We start from the raw sequence: 17978 nt of genomic DNA, 5'->3' as shown, positions 1-17978 counted from the left end.
TGCTGAACATCTTTCGTGCCATTCTTCTCTTCCCATTTACACGGATGGTTCGAAATCGGGTTATTCTGTAGGTTCTGTTATGGTTTGCTGTGGCTCGGTAGTTGCTCGCATGATCCCCTCTACAGTTTCTGTGTTCACTGCCAAGTTGTATGCTATTGCTCTTGCTGTGGATCATGTAGAAGCTATGCAGTACAGTAATTGTACTACTTACACTGATTCTCTTAGCTCTCTACTGGCCCTGGAATCGCTTAACGTTAGTTCTCACCCTGTTCTCGTCGCTATTCAACACCGATTGGCCAACTTTTCTCTATCTTCTATTTCCATCCAGTTTTTCTGGATCCCTGGCCACGTCGGTATTTACAGGAATGAGCTTGCTGACACCACAGCTAAATCTGTCTGCTCTGGTGCCTTCACGGCCATGCCTGTCCCATACATGGACTACGGTCCTGTCTTGAAGGCGCGGCTTTGTGCCAGTTGGCAGTCGACTTGGAGTGAGCAACGCCATAACAAGCTTTTCCAGATCAAACCTTCTATTGGTCTTTGGCCGTCTTGCTTCCATAAGGATCAGAAGGAGGAAGTAGTCCTAGCAAGGCTATGCATTGGTCATAGTTTTTTAACCCATTGTTTTCTTTTATCAGGTATTGACCCACTGATGTGTAGCCATTGTGACACTCAAATCACAATAGCCCACATTTTACTGTCGTGCCGTCGTTACGACCGTGAGTGGCGGCACCATTTTAGACACATTTTTTCTAAAAGTTTACCCCTGACGCTGGACAGTGTCATTGGTAATGGTGACACTGTCCGATTAGATTGTATTTTTAATTTTTTACACACTATAGTCTTTTTAATTCTATATAAATCTTTTACCGACATGTATTGGTTTTAACTCGCTGTATTTTTACATTTTACTTTAATTGTTTTTACCAGTTGTTTGGCGCAGATAGCCTCGCTGCTTTGCGCCATAAAGCACCAAACCAACCAACCAATCCTCATAAGATGTAAACCAAGAAATGTCTGTGTGTTCAAGAAAGAACTTTGGTGGAGAAGAGGAAAGCAAAGCTTAGCTGAGAATGAAAACAGAGTCAGAAAAACCCCAATTAACTCGGAGAAAGATCCCCCACACTTTGACAGGCTTTTCAGAGCTATTCACCCACCAAAACTGTTGAACATTTGCCTGTTTATCAGATACTGCAAGAATATCAGCTGACCTTCAGCAGATGAGCTGAGAATGAAGACACAGGTGGTAAAGTATAAAGGGATGCAAATCGTAGATTTGCTAAGACTGTACAGTGGAAGTCTGTACAGTGAACCTCAAAGATTGGGATCCAGCACTGACAGTGCCCCAAAACAAACTGTGATAGACAGGCCAAGTTGACCAACGCATCTCTGTTCACTCTTATTTAGCTTTTTCTATAAGGGCATTCTTTTCATGTCACTAGGTCTGACTGAGTTATATTCTAAATTTAATTAAAATACTTTATTATCATAAAATATGAATACATTTGGCATCAAAACATATCTAATAATCCAAATTTTAATATTATATTAGTTTAAGGTCTTAATTTTATAAGGCAATGTTTAAAAGAAAACTGAATTTCCCCTAGTAGGAGAATTTTGACATTTGCTCTCTAGGTATCCCCTCTTCTCTAATTTATTTACCATTCCTCTGAGAAGTACAAAATTTAATGTAAGTTACTCATTATAATATTGTTATTGCTTAGGCAAAACAATTTTTATAGCCTTCCATCTTATTTGGTTACAGAGCCATAAAATAGAAAATCAGACCCCTCTTGCCATGCCCACCTGTCACATCCTCTCTTTCACAAATTTCCAGTAGTTCCTCTCTGATGTTTAATACTGTATTATTTATAACCAATAGAAAGCCCAAGTATTAACTATCCAATGCCATATTTTATTGTAAAGTTTTTTGTTTGGAGAATTGTCTATTTCACTTCCAGTTCATACTTTATTCCCACAGGAAACACAACCACAAGCTTAGCTCTTATCGCATAGTTAGAAAGCCAGAGAAATTATGTGTTATTATTGTGTGTCCTTAGGTGCATTATTTAATTAAATAAAATATCTAGTGCAGTTGTACCATTACTATAAAAAAAGTAGGGTTAGGTTTCATTGACAGCTGACATAAAAACCAAGAGCACCCAAGTAAGTAATATATTTCTGGATGAAATTTATTTTAATAGACAGAAACTGTTGTCTGTTGCAGAAACACAAGTGTAGAGGACAATGTTTTGAAAGTTTTTTTGCTTTTGTCTTTACAGCTCTCATACTTGTCCAACATACATATCCTTTTTGAGGCACTGCACTGATCCTCTAAGGGGTTTTTTAGGAGATACATTTTCCCTCCTTACTCCTCATTGGTGCTATTGTCAAACCTATCCCTTCTCATCTGGTTTTGTTGCAGTTAGGATTTTATTGGGAAGGACTGCTTTTTCATCTACCTTCCTATTATCTTTGTGACTTCCAGATACCTCCTTTTCTCCATTTGGAGATTTTCCAGAGTCTTTGGATTCACGTGTAGACTCTGCGATCAGGCACCTTACCTTTTTCCTGGATTCTCACCTCTGTCATCCATTGGAGGATACTATTTAGTCAGGTATGTGGCCTCCACATCATACATTCATCTTCCACTATCTTCATTGGGTAGCTGTTTCTTCCTCATCTGGATACTGCTTTCCGACTGTTTCCATTCTTCAAACTTTGGTGCAGCCATGACTGGGTAAGTTATCTTTTCTGTATAAATTTTTCCCTCCAGGGGCACATCCCATTTAGTATTCAGATCTCACTCAGTGGTGAGTGTTGCCTGTTCAGGTATGCTTCCTATATCTCAAATCTGCACTGTACAGCCACAATGTATACAATGGCCTATAACGGAAACTGTTGAGATGGGGTGTTCCACAAAATTGCTTGTAGGTTTCTTCTTGTGATATGTTTGCTTCATTAATATTCTTATTCAGGACCGTACTAACCCATGGACTTACATTAGTAAAGCAGAAGGGGATAGCTGCCCATCCCTGGTATCCTTTTCATTAAAGAAATCAGTGACAGTTTGCTTTTCAAAATAGGGTTTTTGTGGTCACCCTTTGCACTGTCTCCGATGTTGGTATTCCTCTAAACTATCCATCACGTTTTATCCCCCTTATTCTTCTACTGAAGTATGGGAGTCTTTGATACTTCCCAATTCTGAGCCATTTGGGTGGTGGTCCATGTAGAAGTCCTCCTGAATGTGTTTGCTTCCATTCAGTTGAGAGTAGGGCAGTAGTGTTCTGCTGGTGTAGATGGTGTGTGATTTTCCAATCATGAGTTCCACCTCTGTGTGGTGGGTCCCGGTAGTTTATGTAGTTCCTAGCTTCTAAGCAGTTCTATCCAGAGAGTGAGATTGCTTATATTTACTAAATGTGATCCATTTCAGTGAGGTGTGACCCAAAGGGTGGTGTTGAGCTTCAACTTCTGTGTGGTTCTATCCAGGGGATGATGTTGCACATATCTACAAATAAATGTCCTACATCTCCATGCAGTGGGTCTTGGAGGTTGATGTTGTTGTGCAGTTCTATCTAGAGGATGAGGTTGCTTATATATTGTAGATGCAATCCACTTCTGTATGGAGGGATGTGGAAGTTGCTATTCTGCTCCAGCCTTTGTGCTGTCCTATCCAGAGGATGATATTACTTTGGAGTAGATCTGACACATTGCAGTTCACCCCTTTGACTGCAATTTCTCATCTTACAATCACCTGGATGTTGGTTCCTAGTGAGTGATTATGGGTTAGAGCTGGACCAGTCAACATAAATCCTCACACATGTGTTGGTTGTGTTTCCTCTTCCTTACTCAAGTTGCCTCAGGATCTCCACCTATTTGCAGTTGGTCCTGGAGGTTGATGTTGCACCCAGTTTCTGTGCTGTTGCTATATACTTCTAGTGGTGATGCATTTCTGTATGGTGGGATCCAGAAGGTTGTGTTGCCTTTCAGTTTCTGTGTGGTTCTATCAGGAAGATAATGTTGATCAGTGCTTCGGTTCTTCCTCTCGCTCTCCACCTCAGTGTGTTTTTATTGCCTGAGGCTGATGTTGTGCAGTGGGGTGCCAGTCTGATTGAGTTTGATGTGACCTGTTACATTGTCACATCTCATCCTACCATCGTTTGGATGTTGAGTTCCCATATGTGTGGTTGTTTGTGGATTTGCATACATTTGTTTGTTTCATTGATAGGTTTACTCAGTATACGCATCCCTTCTTAAGGTTGAGATGGTATAGACCATCCTTCTACCACGGGTTGGAGGTTTTATCCCTAATGCTTCTTGGTTTTGGATGGGAGTTGACTGGCCATGTACAGTCCATCATACCCTAGCCACATCCATATTAGCTTTTCTCACATTCCTGTTTGTAGATGGTTCTTCTGGAGTTTTTCTTCTATGGGATTGATATTACTGTATACTTTGGTTCAGATTCCAACCCAACCAGTTGTCTCTCCCTTTTGGTTCTGCTCCTCCCACTTTCCATCCATTTATGCGACACCTATTTCCACACTGGGCACAGGGTATACCTGGTACAGAAGTGGTGCAGTCTCTCACATGTGTTCCTTTACCAATGGGAATCACACTTCATGGGTGTTCTTGAGACACTTTTGAAGGATACTTCCTTCTTTTTCTTGCACCGGTCCCTCCAACTATTCAATGTGGAATTTTAGCTATACTTGTGAATAGAGGTAATGTACCAAATCGGAAGTTATTATTTTCATATGTCTAATCTTGAAGTGATAGTTGGTTATAGAGGGAGTTGCATGTTTCAGGAGGGTGTGTCACACTCCTTTTTGTGGAATGTTGTCGCATGATGATTTACATGCAAGATACAGTTGAACCATATTGATTTTGGGGTACTTGGGAGTTCAAGGCTTGTGGCATGCAAAAATTTGTTTGTGTATAGAGGGCAGCACTGAATGAGAACAGCTATATATATATATATACACACACACACATGTGAAAGGTGTGATTACCCATCGGAAATCTATATTCAGTTTAGGAAAATAACTACTTTAGGTTAGGTAAAATATAGAATAATAATAAAAAATTTTCACAAGGTATGCTCATGAGTGTTATGTAATTCAATAGAATAATGTGAGCTACATGTTTGCCAAGTTATTTAAAACTTGGGTAGCAAGATTGTTAGCTAGACCAGGTGTGAAATTGTCAAAAAAATAGAGGTACTCAGCTATGTGAAGTGGACCTATTTTTGAAAAAGAAAAGAAAAAATTACGCTGTTAACATAAAAACATCAAAGCAGCTCAAATATGTCCTGGTATTGGTACCGCCTTAAAAAATAAGTACTGCAGAATCTCACCCCTGAGTTTGAAACAGTTCAATGGGCAACAAAACAATGAAATTTAAGTAGAAACTGATGTATAATGCTATGAGTTTTAAGCTATTTAGCATCAAGAAATGTAGTTTCATGTTACAATTTAAAGTCATTCTAGAAAGAAAAAAGGACAATTTAGATTTATTTTGTATTTTGAAAAAATTTTAAATTTATTTTGGATGTTTTAGAGATTATGCAAATGAAATCTGACAATCTTCAGATGAAAAATATATTTTATGTTAATATGAAAATCACTTTGCACTTGGAATAGTCAAGACTTTGATTCGATATATACAGGAAGAAATTTTTAGTGAAAATACCTCATTACAAATTCTGATTTTTTGTCTGCAAAAGAATTCATTCTTATTGAAAGCTTGCAAAATTTCTTGAAGATACACAATACAAACTTGGTTGATTTGACTAAGCCCGTAGCAAGAGTGTTAATATTATCTATGCAGTGGAGATATAAGATTTATATATATATATGTGTGTGTGTGTGTAGAGGGAGATAAAATACTGTAGTGTTCATAACTTCCTTGATCGTATGAACTAAATGTGATTTCCTCTAGAAAGAAGTACAGTGTAGCTATTTATTGACTGCTTTTCTTGCATGGTGAATAATTTTTTGCTTTTGTTGTGTGTTAATATATTGTTGGCTACCCTTACCCATAGATGATGATGACAGTATGGGTTTTTTTATGTCTGGCTGTGAAATTGCACATACTGCAAATGTTCTCTTGTTATGGTGTGAACACCTTTCTAAGTTAGCAACATATGCTTATAATTAATTATGCTTGTCATCAGACATTAGTATTAGACCTATTGTTTTTTGTTTAATAATACATTTACTCCACAACAGTTGTTGTTGTAACAGATGTCTTTTAGTGTTTTTACCACTCCTATGTTTTTTCTGTCCAAGCTGGCCTGATGAACTTTGGATTGATTGAAATACATCAACAGCAATAGATATGGTGAACATTGTGGTTGGAATGCTATCATTATAAACTCTTCTAATCCTTGAAAATCCTTTAGGGACTAGATAAAGAATGCAGTATTAAAACATGTAGTAAGCTTAATAATAATCTCTGATGACAAATATAAATAATTGCTATCCTGTTGTGTTTAACACTTTGTGCAGGATGTCCATATTGAAGAAGTAATATTTATTATATTTCTGAATTTACTATGTATGTCTTTACAAAATTCGATAAGCCATCCACTGTTCAGATGGAGTGTGATTGATAACAGAAATTGTTAACCCCACTGCCCCTACTCAGTCTCACTGTTGAGGTTGGGTTTTTCCCAAGACTGCTTCAGCAGTGTTTATATACATACATACATACATATATATATATATATATATATAATTCCCCCCCACCGGGCCATACTTCATAAAAGAGACACCAAATGCAGACCTGTATTCACACCTGGCTAGCACCTGCTGTCTCTATTTTTTTTATCACCTATTGCACAGTTTTTAGTGTAGGATCTTATGCACATGTTAGAAAATTCCTGTTTAGTTTACATACTTCTCCAGTTTTCTTCCCTATGTACATTACCCCTTTTTTAATTGAAATGGTATAATGAAAGAATCTTTGCTTCCCCAGGCCAAAACTGCTGAGGATATCCACATGGAAAGTTCCCCATTGAGTTGACGTAATCCCACTGGAATGCATATGAATAGATACACCCCTTGATGGGAAGTAGAGTCAGGAGTTTATCTGGAAATGTAGTACGGGTCATTTCCTACATTAAGATCCCAACTATTCCCAGTGGTTAGGTCAGTTGGATCAGCTTTGTGTTCTCCTTTCTGATGGAATTCTGTGATGATTCTTCCCAATATTGTATGGCCTGACTTGTTGCCTTAACCACATTACATATACATGCCTTGCTAGCCATCCAAGATACTGCCTAGTTATACAACACTAGTATCATAGATGTGGTTCTTTTCAATTTACCTTTTCTTCTACCCCCCTTTATTGGGGAAGAGTATTCCCTTTAGAGAAAGATGTAGTCTCCTACTGAATGATGCTCTACTAAACTACCCCCTCCACATGGACTTTTCCATTATGATGTGGTGCTCTAATTTTAGAAAGGAGCATGTTATCATTGTAGGATTTTAGCTATTTATTTTACAGAGAGGTGAGTACCATTTCTGAAATTAACATTTTATTTACCTGAAAATGTATTTAAAGTACATACCTCTCTACAAAACTATCAACTCTTCCTCTCCATTTCTGGTGTGTTTCATGGAGAATGTATCATCCTTTATCTTATTGATGTAGGACTATATGTCTAATGATGATTACATCATATGCTGGTGCAGTCCACTTTAATACATGTAGGGGAGGAAATTCCATTCAAGACTCATGAATTGCACAAAAATCTTCTTGGTAGATGCTTGTTCTGCGAGAGGTGATTATTCATCTGACATATTCGGATAAGGAAAATGTTAACTTTGTAAACTTGAGACAGACAACAAGGTGCATACCATTAATATTTAAGCATGCTATGGGAACTACCTTACATTTCATAACTGACTGATATATTACTTTTGTGTAGTAGCTTAAGAATTAAAAAACAAATTCCACTATTTCAAACTGAGAAACCTAATTTGATAACTTCAGTTTTGAGAAAGTTTGGTCCATAATCTATTTTTTTTAGTCACTTGTATAGTTAGTTGGTTGAGAAATGTCTTCAAAAAGAGCTGGGATTGACTAACCTGGGTAGATTCAAATTCTTCATTGGCCTTAGTGGTTGTTTAGATGTAGTTTTTGTATTTTCCTGCCTGTAGGTGTGAGTTATTTTATTTTGTCAAAGTGTTTTGAATGTAATTTGATAACTTGATATATAAGTGGGTAACTTTCCTGTTGGACATCACTAATGCAGATGAATGGAGAGACATTACAAGACTGTTTATTCAGTGAAATAGACTAGAAACTAAGTCATAAATTTATGATAACAAATATATGATAATAGACTTCCACATTATCTGGTTCTGTAAGGGTCAAAAATACGTGCTTAGTTATTAAGATATGATGAAGTTATTCTGAAGCAAATTTGACACATTTATTTGAATGTAGAACAACAGATATCAAAATATTTTTTTGGTCTTGATTCCCTCTAGTTTGGTTATAAATTTCTCACTAGTCATATGATGTGTTTGGTTAAATTACATATGTGAGTAACAGAAACCAGTTGTATTGATTATCAAATTTGTAGTAGTTCTTATTTTTTAGAAAAGGCGGTGTTAACTTTTGTGTTTTTATTTAACAATTTAGTAAGTGTAAATACAGGTATGAAGTTAGACTTTATATAATTCTTCCAACCCGATGTTTTTTAGTATAAAGTTTTTTATCTCTGTGTCAAGCTAGATCTTATTTTCTAGGTCCTCTGTACCGACTTCATTGTAGTAGTACCACAAGTGGTGTTGCCAACATGTACTCCTTCTCTGGACAGAATAGTGCTGCTACCACTCCTGTTGATGGAATAGAACCACATGTCTTAAGAGATATAGCATCTCGGCGGTCTCATATTCTCACATCTCGTGTGCCAACTTTTAGTGCAGCTGTAGCCCAATCCACAGTGCCAAACTTGACAGGTGAGTCATTGCCATTCCTTCTATCATATAGTAATATAATCAGTGAGGAAGAAGTTATGTCTGGTTCAGTACTTGTGTATTTTATGAATAACACTTTACTCTCTTAACATAAAAGATCTATGTTTTTAGAATAATTTCTATAATAAAAACAATATATTAAAAAATTTGTGATATACTATACAAAATCATATCAGCAAAGATAGATAATTTTTGTTTTTAAACAGTGTAACATCTGATCTATCATTTAATATATATACATATTTAACAACCAGTTAAACAAGATGTTGTGAGAGTCATTGTGAACGTAACTTCCTTAATGTGTTAGAATTCTCTGCAAGATTACCTTTTGTTCTTTTATTACAAATAGTAAAAGTGTTCGAAAGAACACACCTACTAAATTTTAAAAATTAAGTTGTCTGATGTTTCAGTAGCCAACAGTTGTAATTTTCAGGGTCCAGTATTCATCAATAGCCATATGCACAATTAAATGAAAAACAAACTTGTATAAATCTCATAAACTTTTTCGTAATTTCATACAGTATACCAAAAATTGTAACAACTAAATTTATTAGAATTAGTTCTAATTTCTGACACAGTATCTTACGTCAACTCACATGATAGCTTCTTTCATGCCCTCCAGTGGCACAGTGGTATGTCTGCGGACTTACAGCGCTAGAATCCGGGTTTTGATACCCGTGGTGGGCAGAGCACGGATAGCCCATTGTGTAGCTTTGTGCTTAGTTAAAAACATACAAACAAACAAGCTTCTTTCATTCAGTGTTGCTCTCTATATGTGCTACTAGCCTTGAAATTACCACCTACCCCATGTTCAATGTGGTTCTACTGCATCTTCACATGCAATTAAACATGTGGCAACCCTCCACCAATATGAGTACGTCACACTCCTGATGCAAGTTACTTTCTCAATACTGTTCAGTGCTGCCCTCTAACATAGCAGAATATCAAGCAGCCTTGTTGAACACTTTCCATTTTACCAGGTACAGTAAAGTGTTTACCTCTCCCACCATTTCCATTTTGTAACGTTCCTTCTGGATCAATCATCCTCGCCCTACATTATTGCCAGATTGGGATATTAATGTTGTTCTGTACATCCTTATCCATCCTCCCTTTCAAGCCTTAGCCACCTGTAACTTCTACCATTTATCCCTTAAAACCTATTTCCTACTACTCTTGGCCTGTGATCATCAGAGGTTAGACATCCTCGCCATCTATGTTTCACACACTCTTTACCACTACACCTATGTTCTCCTTTATCCAAGTTGCAGCTTCCTTTCCAAGACATCAGCAGCTCATGAGGGCAACTTTTTTTTATGCTGACTTCCTTCCCATTTCTCATTTATACTCCAGGGGGGGTGCTGTCTAGGTATACTTATTGGCTATCAGCTGCAAAATCCACTTTGTACCAAAGGGTTGGACCAGTTGAATGGTTGGTTGGAGCCCCCACTAGATCAAACTTCTGGGGCTTAACCTGTCAATTTATATGTGTACTTCTCTCTAGGCCTATAACGTATACTGTCAAGATGGGGGTGTTCCATGAAACCACTAGTAGATTCACCTTGTGGTATATTGCATAATTATGCCCATTCCATTCAAGAACTACCATGAACAAAGCAGAAGGGGATAGCTGCTCCTACAATTGAATAAGTCAAGAATCGTCTGATTTTTAAAATGGAGTTACCATGGTAACCAACTGCACAGTCTTCAATGTAGCATTCCTCTGGCTTCTCCATCATGTTTCTCTCTCTCTCTCTTCCCCCCCCCCCTCTTTCTGCAAGTGTACTACAGGAGTCCATACTACTTACCAGTTCCTAGCCACTGGGGATGCTTCTTCTTTAATGTGATCAATCCCATTCTGTAAACATTAGGGCAGTGATGTTCTGCCAGTGTAGGTGGTGTGAATCCTCCCACTTATTCATAAACTGGAATAGATCTACCGAAATGCAGTTCATCCCTCAAATAGGGACCCATCACCCGGATGGTGGTTCCTGAATGGTAAGTTTTAGATTAAGAGCTGGCCCAGCCAACATAAGTCCTCATGTGTGTGTTGGTAGTAAGCTCTCATCCTATCATAGACATGATATACTAGTACCTCCTTCATCAAGCTGAGGCTTGGGAATTTGGTGTTGCAAGGGGCTGGACTGGCTGATAGGTAATTTGGTTGGCTGGAGTATCCTCAGTATACACCTGCAGGTTGCTACTCATAAGTTCTGGTTACTCATTGAGTTGGACAAAGAACAAGAAGTCCGTTTGGTTTTGGATTTGAGTTAACCACCACATGGGTACTTCAGTGCCTACTATCACTCAGATGCTGGATTCCTAAATGGTTGGTGTTGGTTGAGGATTTGTGCACGTGCCTTGTCCAAACAGATGGGCTGGAACATTATTCTTTTTGTCTTATAAGCTTAGGTGAAGATGGTAGGGACCCTCCTCCAACTGTAGACCAGAAGATAAATACCTGATGCCATCTGGTTTTGGACTGGAGTTGACCCCCCACCCCCAAGTACAGTTTTGATGTTGGGCTGGGCCAACCAACATGTATGCAGTCTTGGACGTGCTAAGCTGATTTTCTACCTAATGATGCAACACTTACTACTTCATGGGCAAGGAGTATACCTGGTACAGTTGTGGAGCAGTCTCCTTACAGGTGTGTTCCTCTCTCAAGAGAGGTAACTCTCCACGGACATTCTTTGGAAGGTTTCTCATCTAGGTAACGTTTGCACCAGTCACTCCGGCCCTTCGGTGTGGGATTCTAGCTATTGTATGTGTGAATGTAAGATAACATTTTGGAAGTTAATATTTTCCTACACTGAAAGTATATTTTTGATAGGTACTTGACATGAGTTTACAGGTATGTTATTTTCTTTTTCTTTCCCCTTGTCTTTGATTCCTGCCATGCTTTACTTCATTAAACCCATATTCAAGACTACTTTGTCTTCTTTCCTTTACCTTACATTAGTGTCAGACAACTGCACATCCATACTAACATGCCTCATCCTCCTTATTTACTTGACTATTTTGTGCTGGCTTACAGCCTTTCTTCATTTCTATTCCTTGTTTCCTACTCATTGGAATCTCTTTTACCTGCTTGGGGGATAGACTCCTTAATTTCTAAATCCCTTTTTAATGCCCAATTTTTACATCTTTGTTTCTTTCTTATCACCTTTTGTTACCTATAGTCACTTTACTTTATATCTGAGGCACTTCATTGTTCTCTGGAGCAGTTTTCTGGAAAGTTTTGTTCTTTTTTTTCCAAACTGGCCCATACTTTGTCTCCTGCTCTATCCTTTTTTTACCAAATTGGCCCATACTTTGTCTCCTGCTCTATCCCTCCTTATTTGGTTTCTTTGCTGTGGAGACAGGGTGCTCTCCTAGCTAATATATACCTCCATATCATGCTTATTACCATGATGTTTATTGGCTCCATTTTTTTGCCCAAAGGTCTTCTGGAGACCCAAGCTGGGGTGACCTGGCATCAGTCCTCATTGTCTACTTTAGTTTTGTGTCTTTTTCAACATCTGCATCCTGTTCTTAGTCTTGTTGAATCCATGTCTCCCCTTCCCATTTCAGCTTCCTGGCTTTTTTTTTCCTTCTTGTTCTTCCACTCCCTAATATCAGGGTCGTCACTCATCTTGGTGATGTTTTCTTTTTCAGGTCTGTCCCTGTGGGAGCCCCGTCTGTCTCTCTTAGCCAATCATTTGTCTCCATTTTCATCAGACAGATGGGTTCTTCAGGTTCTCACCCACAGCTTATTTCTCCTCTCTTCTCCTCTTCTCTCTTGTCCCCTTTATCTTTATTACCTTGAGGATGTTGTCTTGTTCTCTTGGCTATTAATTCCATCAAGACAATATTTGTTCCAACACATGTTCATTATTCTCGTCTTTTTTGTGGTCCCAAGAAGACCAAGTATTGGCATCTAGTTATCAACCCATCATCTTTTCACCAATTTCTTATAATCCAGGGCCTGGCATAGCCTAATGGTTAAGGTGCTTGATTTGTAATCTGAAGGTTGCAGGTTCAAATTCTTGTCACTGAACCTACTCACCCATTCAGCTTTGGGGCAGTATAATGTGGTGGTCAATTCTACTATTCATTGGTAAAAGAATAACCCAAGAATTGGCAGTGGGTGGTGTTGACTAGCTGCTTTCCCTCTAGTCTATCACTGCTAAATTATAGATTCAAACCAAACTTGTAATCCATCGGTTTTATATTGAGGGGTTCTTTTCACCTGTACTGTGGCTGACCAAGGTTGATATTTTGGACACTTTCACACATTCCAGTCACCCCCATCCTCCAGATGTTTTCTTTGTTTTGTTCATCAGGATCAGGTCTTCCAATTCCATGCCCTTCCTTTTGACATTGCATCTGCTCCTTATATTTTCAATTAGGTCATGGGGCATTTGCCCACCTTATTCACAGATTGTGGCTAACATTTCATTATTACATGGACTATTGTCTTTTCCTTGTCCCTTCTTGAGATAATTCTTTCTCTATTACCTGCATTATTTTCTCATGCACACCCTATGTTTGGTACATCTGGTCATATTCTTCAACTTCCATATCAATTACGTTCAGCTTTCACCTATGAGCAGTGGAATGTCTTTTCACCAAGATTTGTCTTCTCTTTTACACCCTGCACCCTCTCGCTTTTAAAGACTGATTTTCCTCAAACTATTGTAAGACCAGTGGAACCCTTGGAATCTGCTGTGCACCTATCCTCTTCTCAAGGTCTTGTCTTGGTTGCTCAAGCATGCAAATACCATAGTGGGCATCCCCTTCTCGCACCCACCCCAAAACTGATTTCCATGTCTTCACAGGTGCTTCTCTGTTATGCTGGGGTATGTCTGAATGGCAACATGACTTTGGGCATGTGGCCTCTGAAGGAATATTCACTCTACATAGATGTACTCTAATTTCTTGCTGTCCATCAAGAAAGTTCCCTCTTGTCGTGGATTGGTTGGTTGTGATCTACTCTGATAATTCCATGGCCATTTCTTTTATTTCTGTCAGGGTGTACTCATTCCAGGCATTGGACCTACTATTTTGGGCTCTTTCCCATTGGGTTCATCTCATGTCTTGTCATATGCTGGGGGCTCTGAACTTGGTGGTAGATTACCTCTCTCAGTTGGTTGGTTCTACTCATGGAGTTGCCTCTCCACCTTTAGATTTTTCATTGGGTTTGCTCTCAGTTGGCCATGCCTCTCATCGATGCTTTTCCACTCCTCACAACACCAAACTTTCTATCTTATGGTTCCCAGTTTTTCATTCATCAACCCTGGTGGTCAGTACTCTCAGGACTGATCTCACTTTTTTCTGTATACCTACCCCTTCTCTTTTTCTCCTCCTTCATTCTTACTTTGATACATGACACTCCTTGTTAAATATTTTTTGTGGCACCTTTTTAGTTAGCACAACCTTGATATCCTCTGCTTTGTATCTTCTGTTCCTATCTTCAGTTACTTCTCTTTCTTGTTCCAACCACATGTCTCTCTCATACCCAACTTACTCATCTTTTCATCTTCACATGTGGGATTTGTCTGGTCTGTTACCTGCAGGGCTGAACTCTCCAGTCATGTAGACTTTTCCTTATCCAATTTCTGTCATCCTTCAACTCTATATTTTAATGAAAGTGATAGTTTTTTATGTTGGTTCATCAGCTACTCATTTCCTCCAGGCCATCCTACTGTTATCCACCTTTCAACCTTTTTTTTTTCTTATGGTTGTTCAACCATGGATTGTTGGTTTTCACTATTGCTGGTTATCAGGCAGCTTTATCAACTACATTTCACCTTTCTCATTCTGGCCTGGTTTTTTCCCCCTGTCCTCTTCACTTTGTTCTGATTCATCCCTCTTGATCGACTGCCTCATCATGCTACCATGCCTGACTGAAACCATAATGTGGTTTTACACGCTTTTCAAGCCCTTTGCTTCATGTTTATTACACTATCTTTCACTGAAAATATATTTGCTTCTCCTTCTTGCATGTGGTTGACATCGTTCGAATGTCTGTGTCACTAATGCTTCTTACATTCTCTTTCACCATATTTACTTCTCTACCCAGACCTGGCCTTTCTTTTTAATAATTTAGCTACTTGGTAAGGAGATAGTTTTTCACAGTTCTTTGCATCATATGCATCAAGTGTCTCACTCTCTTGTGTCTCATTTTTACTGATTCTTGGATGAGATCTGCGGTTGGACGAATCTACACATATTTGTCTCTCATTGTCTTCATCATCTGACTGTTTTGTCTCCTGTAGAATTTTGACTCTCTCCAGTCACTGTTTCTCAATCTACACACCATCTTTGAGATGGGTAAGTACATTTTTTCATTGCTCTTATCTTACCTTCTTCCCTTTCATAGGATCCTGCCAAGTGGTGGTGTTGCCTTCAAGGGTATGCTTATTTCCCAAAATTCACATCAGACCAGGGATAATAGAAAGCATTCAACCCATCCATCCTAATTCTAACAGTTCCCACTGTTGAGATGGAGGGTTCTGCAAGATCAGTTGAGGTATCCTCTTGGTATTAAAATTACTCAATTGCCTGATTCAAACTATACCTTCTATGAACTATCATGGAAAAAGCTGGAACCAGGAAAGTGACTACCCACTTCTTTGGCTCACCCTTTCCAGCTTCCAAATGTAGGGTTTTGAGGTCACCCATTGCACTGTCTCCAGTAAAAGATTTTTCCAGTAGATATCCAATGGGGATCCAGGCATTTCTCCAGGTCTACCCAATGCAAATTCTCCCCTGCCCCTTCTACAAGTGGAGTATGGTAGACCCTTGCCATTTTCTAGCCACGGGTTGATGGACCTTGGAGAGATCCTCACGGATTATGTACACCACAATATGGTGAGAAGTAGGGCACTGGTGACATTGTGGTCCAATTGCCCTAGCCACCAGTGTGGGATATAGGGACCAAGACCCCTTAATTCTAACCCTGAGTAGTGGAACCTTGGCTATCTGGTTGGGGCTGGCCTTTAGTGATGATTATTCATGAACAATTCCACCCTTGATACAGAAACTAAGTTCAGGGTGAAGAGCATACCTGTTCTGGATGTAGTGTGGGCCCCCACTCAGGTACCACTCTTATCTTGGTACACCCATGATCTATGCAGATGCTTTCTGTATGGATAATGCCCTTACCAACCTCTCCACTTTCTCAGTGTGAAATTCTAGCTGTAAGTGGCAACAGAGATAAATATGTTTTGGAAGTTAACATTTTCCTAAATTGAAAATATATTTCCAATAATACTTACCTCTGCTGACACTCTCCTGCCCTTCCTCACCACTAAGAGCTGGTGTTAGAGACCGAGTTGGTATCAGTCTTGAAAAAGTGATAAATAGTGCTTATATACAGTACCAGAATAGAGGGTTCATTGACATAGGTGGAGCACCAAGGGCAGTTGAGTGTGATATAAATGACTGGAGGAAGTGAGAAAAAAAATCAGAGTAATGCTTAGTTGGGCAAAGAAGAAACCCTGGTAGTCGGGTAATATCGATAAGTGTCAGCAGAGGTAAGTATTATTGGAAATACATTTTGAATTTAGGAAAATGTTAACTTTCCTAGACTGTCAGTATCTCTTGTTTGTTCTAATTGGTTAATCACTCTGAAAGCCATTAAAGTAGAGGTGTTAGATTCCATTTAATTTAGTAAACATTTTTAACTTTCCTTTACAGTTTCCAATTATATTCAAAATTTAAATAAACTACTTTATTATCATGGTATATGAATAAACTTCACATCAAAATGTAGCTAATAAATAAATTTATAAATTTACTTAATTAAAAATTCTGATTTGCATTATTACATAAATGTTATGCTGTCAATTTTGATATTGCTAAATCTAAATCACTAACGTTTCCAACTTTTAAAAATTTAAAAGACAACAAGTTATGTTCACACAAATAGACTTTATTCCAAGTAACAAGTACCATGTTCACTCAAAGAAAGACTTGACATTTAAAGGATTAATATTTCAATTTAATACAAAAAGTACTTGTACTTGTCTGAAGAAAATACCAAAAAAATAAGCTTAGAATCTAAGAAGCATCCTTCTTTTTTATGTTTTTAATGTAATAAACCTCTTTGGTTCTAGGAGAGAAACAAAACAGTAAATTAAAAGGTTAACATTCACGGCCAAATGCAACATGTCTCCATCATGCAATCCCAAAATGACCAATTTGGACACCAAAAGAATTGTAAACTGTCTATATCACTGCTTGGGGCCTGCAAGAATGTATCTGTAAGTTGGTTGACATATATATGAATTGTGCTTTCCTCACTGAAAAATTGAGAAAAGACAAAAATTCCTAAATTGTATATATCTCTGTTTGAGATCTGCAAAGAGTACTAAATCACATGTAAATTGGTCGAAATATGGCCAAAGAATGGACTAAAAACCCTAATATTATGCTTTTTTGTGATCTCTACCCCCCCAAAAAAAAACTCAAAATAAGAAAATCCAACTATTTTGTACGTCAGTGTGTTGAGCACATGAAAATTTGTGCCAATTTTCATTTTGATTACTGTAAGTATGACCTCACAGGAGCCCAACATATAAATTTTTGGGTTGTTTGACCTTTGACTCCATAAACTTCATAAAAAAGGACTAAAGCAAAAAATGAAAAAAAAGTATCTGGGCATATTGGACCAAAGTATAACTCTACCAAGTTTCCAGTCAGTCCATCAAGAAATGAAGGAATGGCGGTTGATTGAAAAGTGTTTGGAAGAAGAAAGAAATAAGAAGAAACAATAGAAAAACATTATGTCTTTTTGCAGAGACAAAAATAAAATATACTGTGATCAGTTATATAATTTCATAGTATGTGCAGGCATATCCAATTATAACAAATGTTTATTCACCTTAAAAAACAGGTAATTAAAGTTGAGCAGCATTGGGCAGTGTGCATACTGGTAAGAAAAAACACTGGTAGTATGATATGGGGAAATATATATATATATATATATATATATATATATATTAT

At 38.0% G+C, this 17978-nt stretch overlaps 1 protein-coding gene across 2 annotated transcripts in view; it reads left to right on the top strand.

The window, feature by feature from the left end:
* LOC106467704 (membrane protein FAM159A-like) overlaps positions 1–17978 on the top strand; it is a 76816-nt gene that overhangs the window by 38152 nt on the left and 20686 nt on the right. For both annotated transcript variants that reach the window (XM_013928082.2, XM_013928081.2), the window contains exon 5: positions 8760–8972. In XM_013928082.2, the coding sequence (XP_013783536.1) occupies positions 8760–8972 (213 nt within the window). The remainder of the gene's footprint in view (positions 1–8759; positions 8973–17978) is intronic.

This window comes from Limulus polyphemus, unplaced genomic scaffold (genome assembly GCF_000517525.1).
Source record: "Limulus polyphemus unplaced genomic scaffold, Limulus_polyphemus-2.1.2 Scaffold2713, whole genome shotgun sequence".
Lineage (NCBI taxonomy): Eukaryota > Metazoa > Arthropoda > Merostomata > Xiphosura > Limulidae > Limulus > Limulus polyphemus.
Note: the sequence above shows the minus strand (reverse complement) of the source record. Positions and strands in the feature narration are given on the sequence as shown.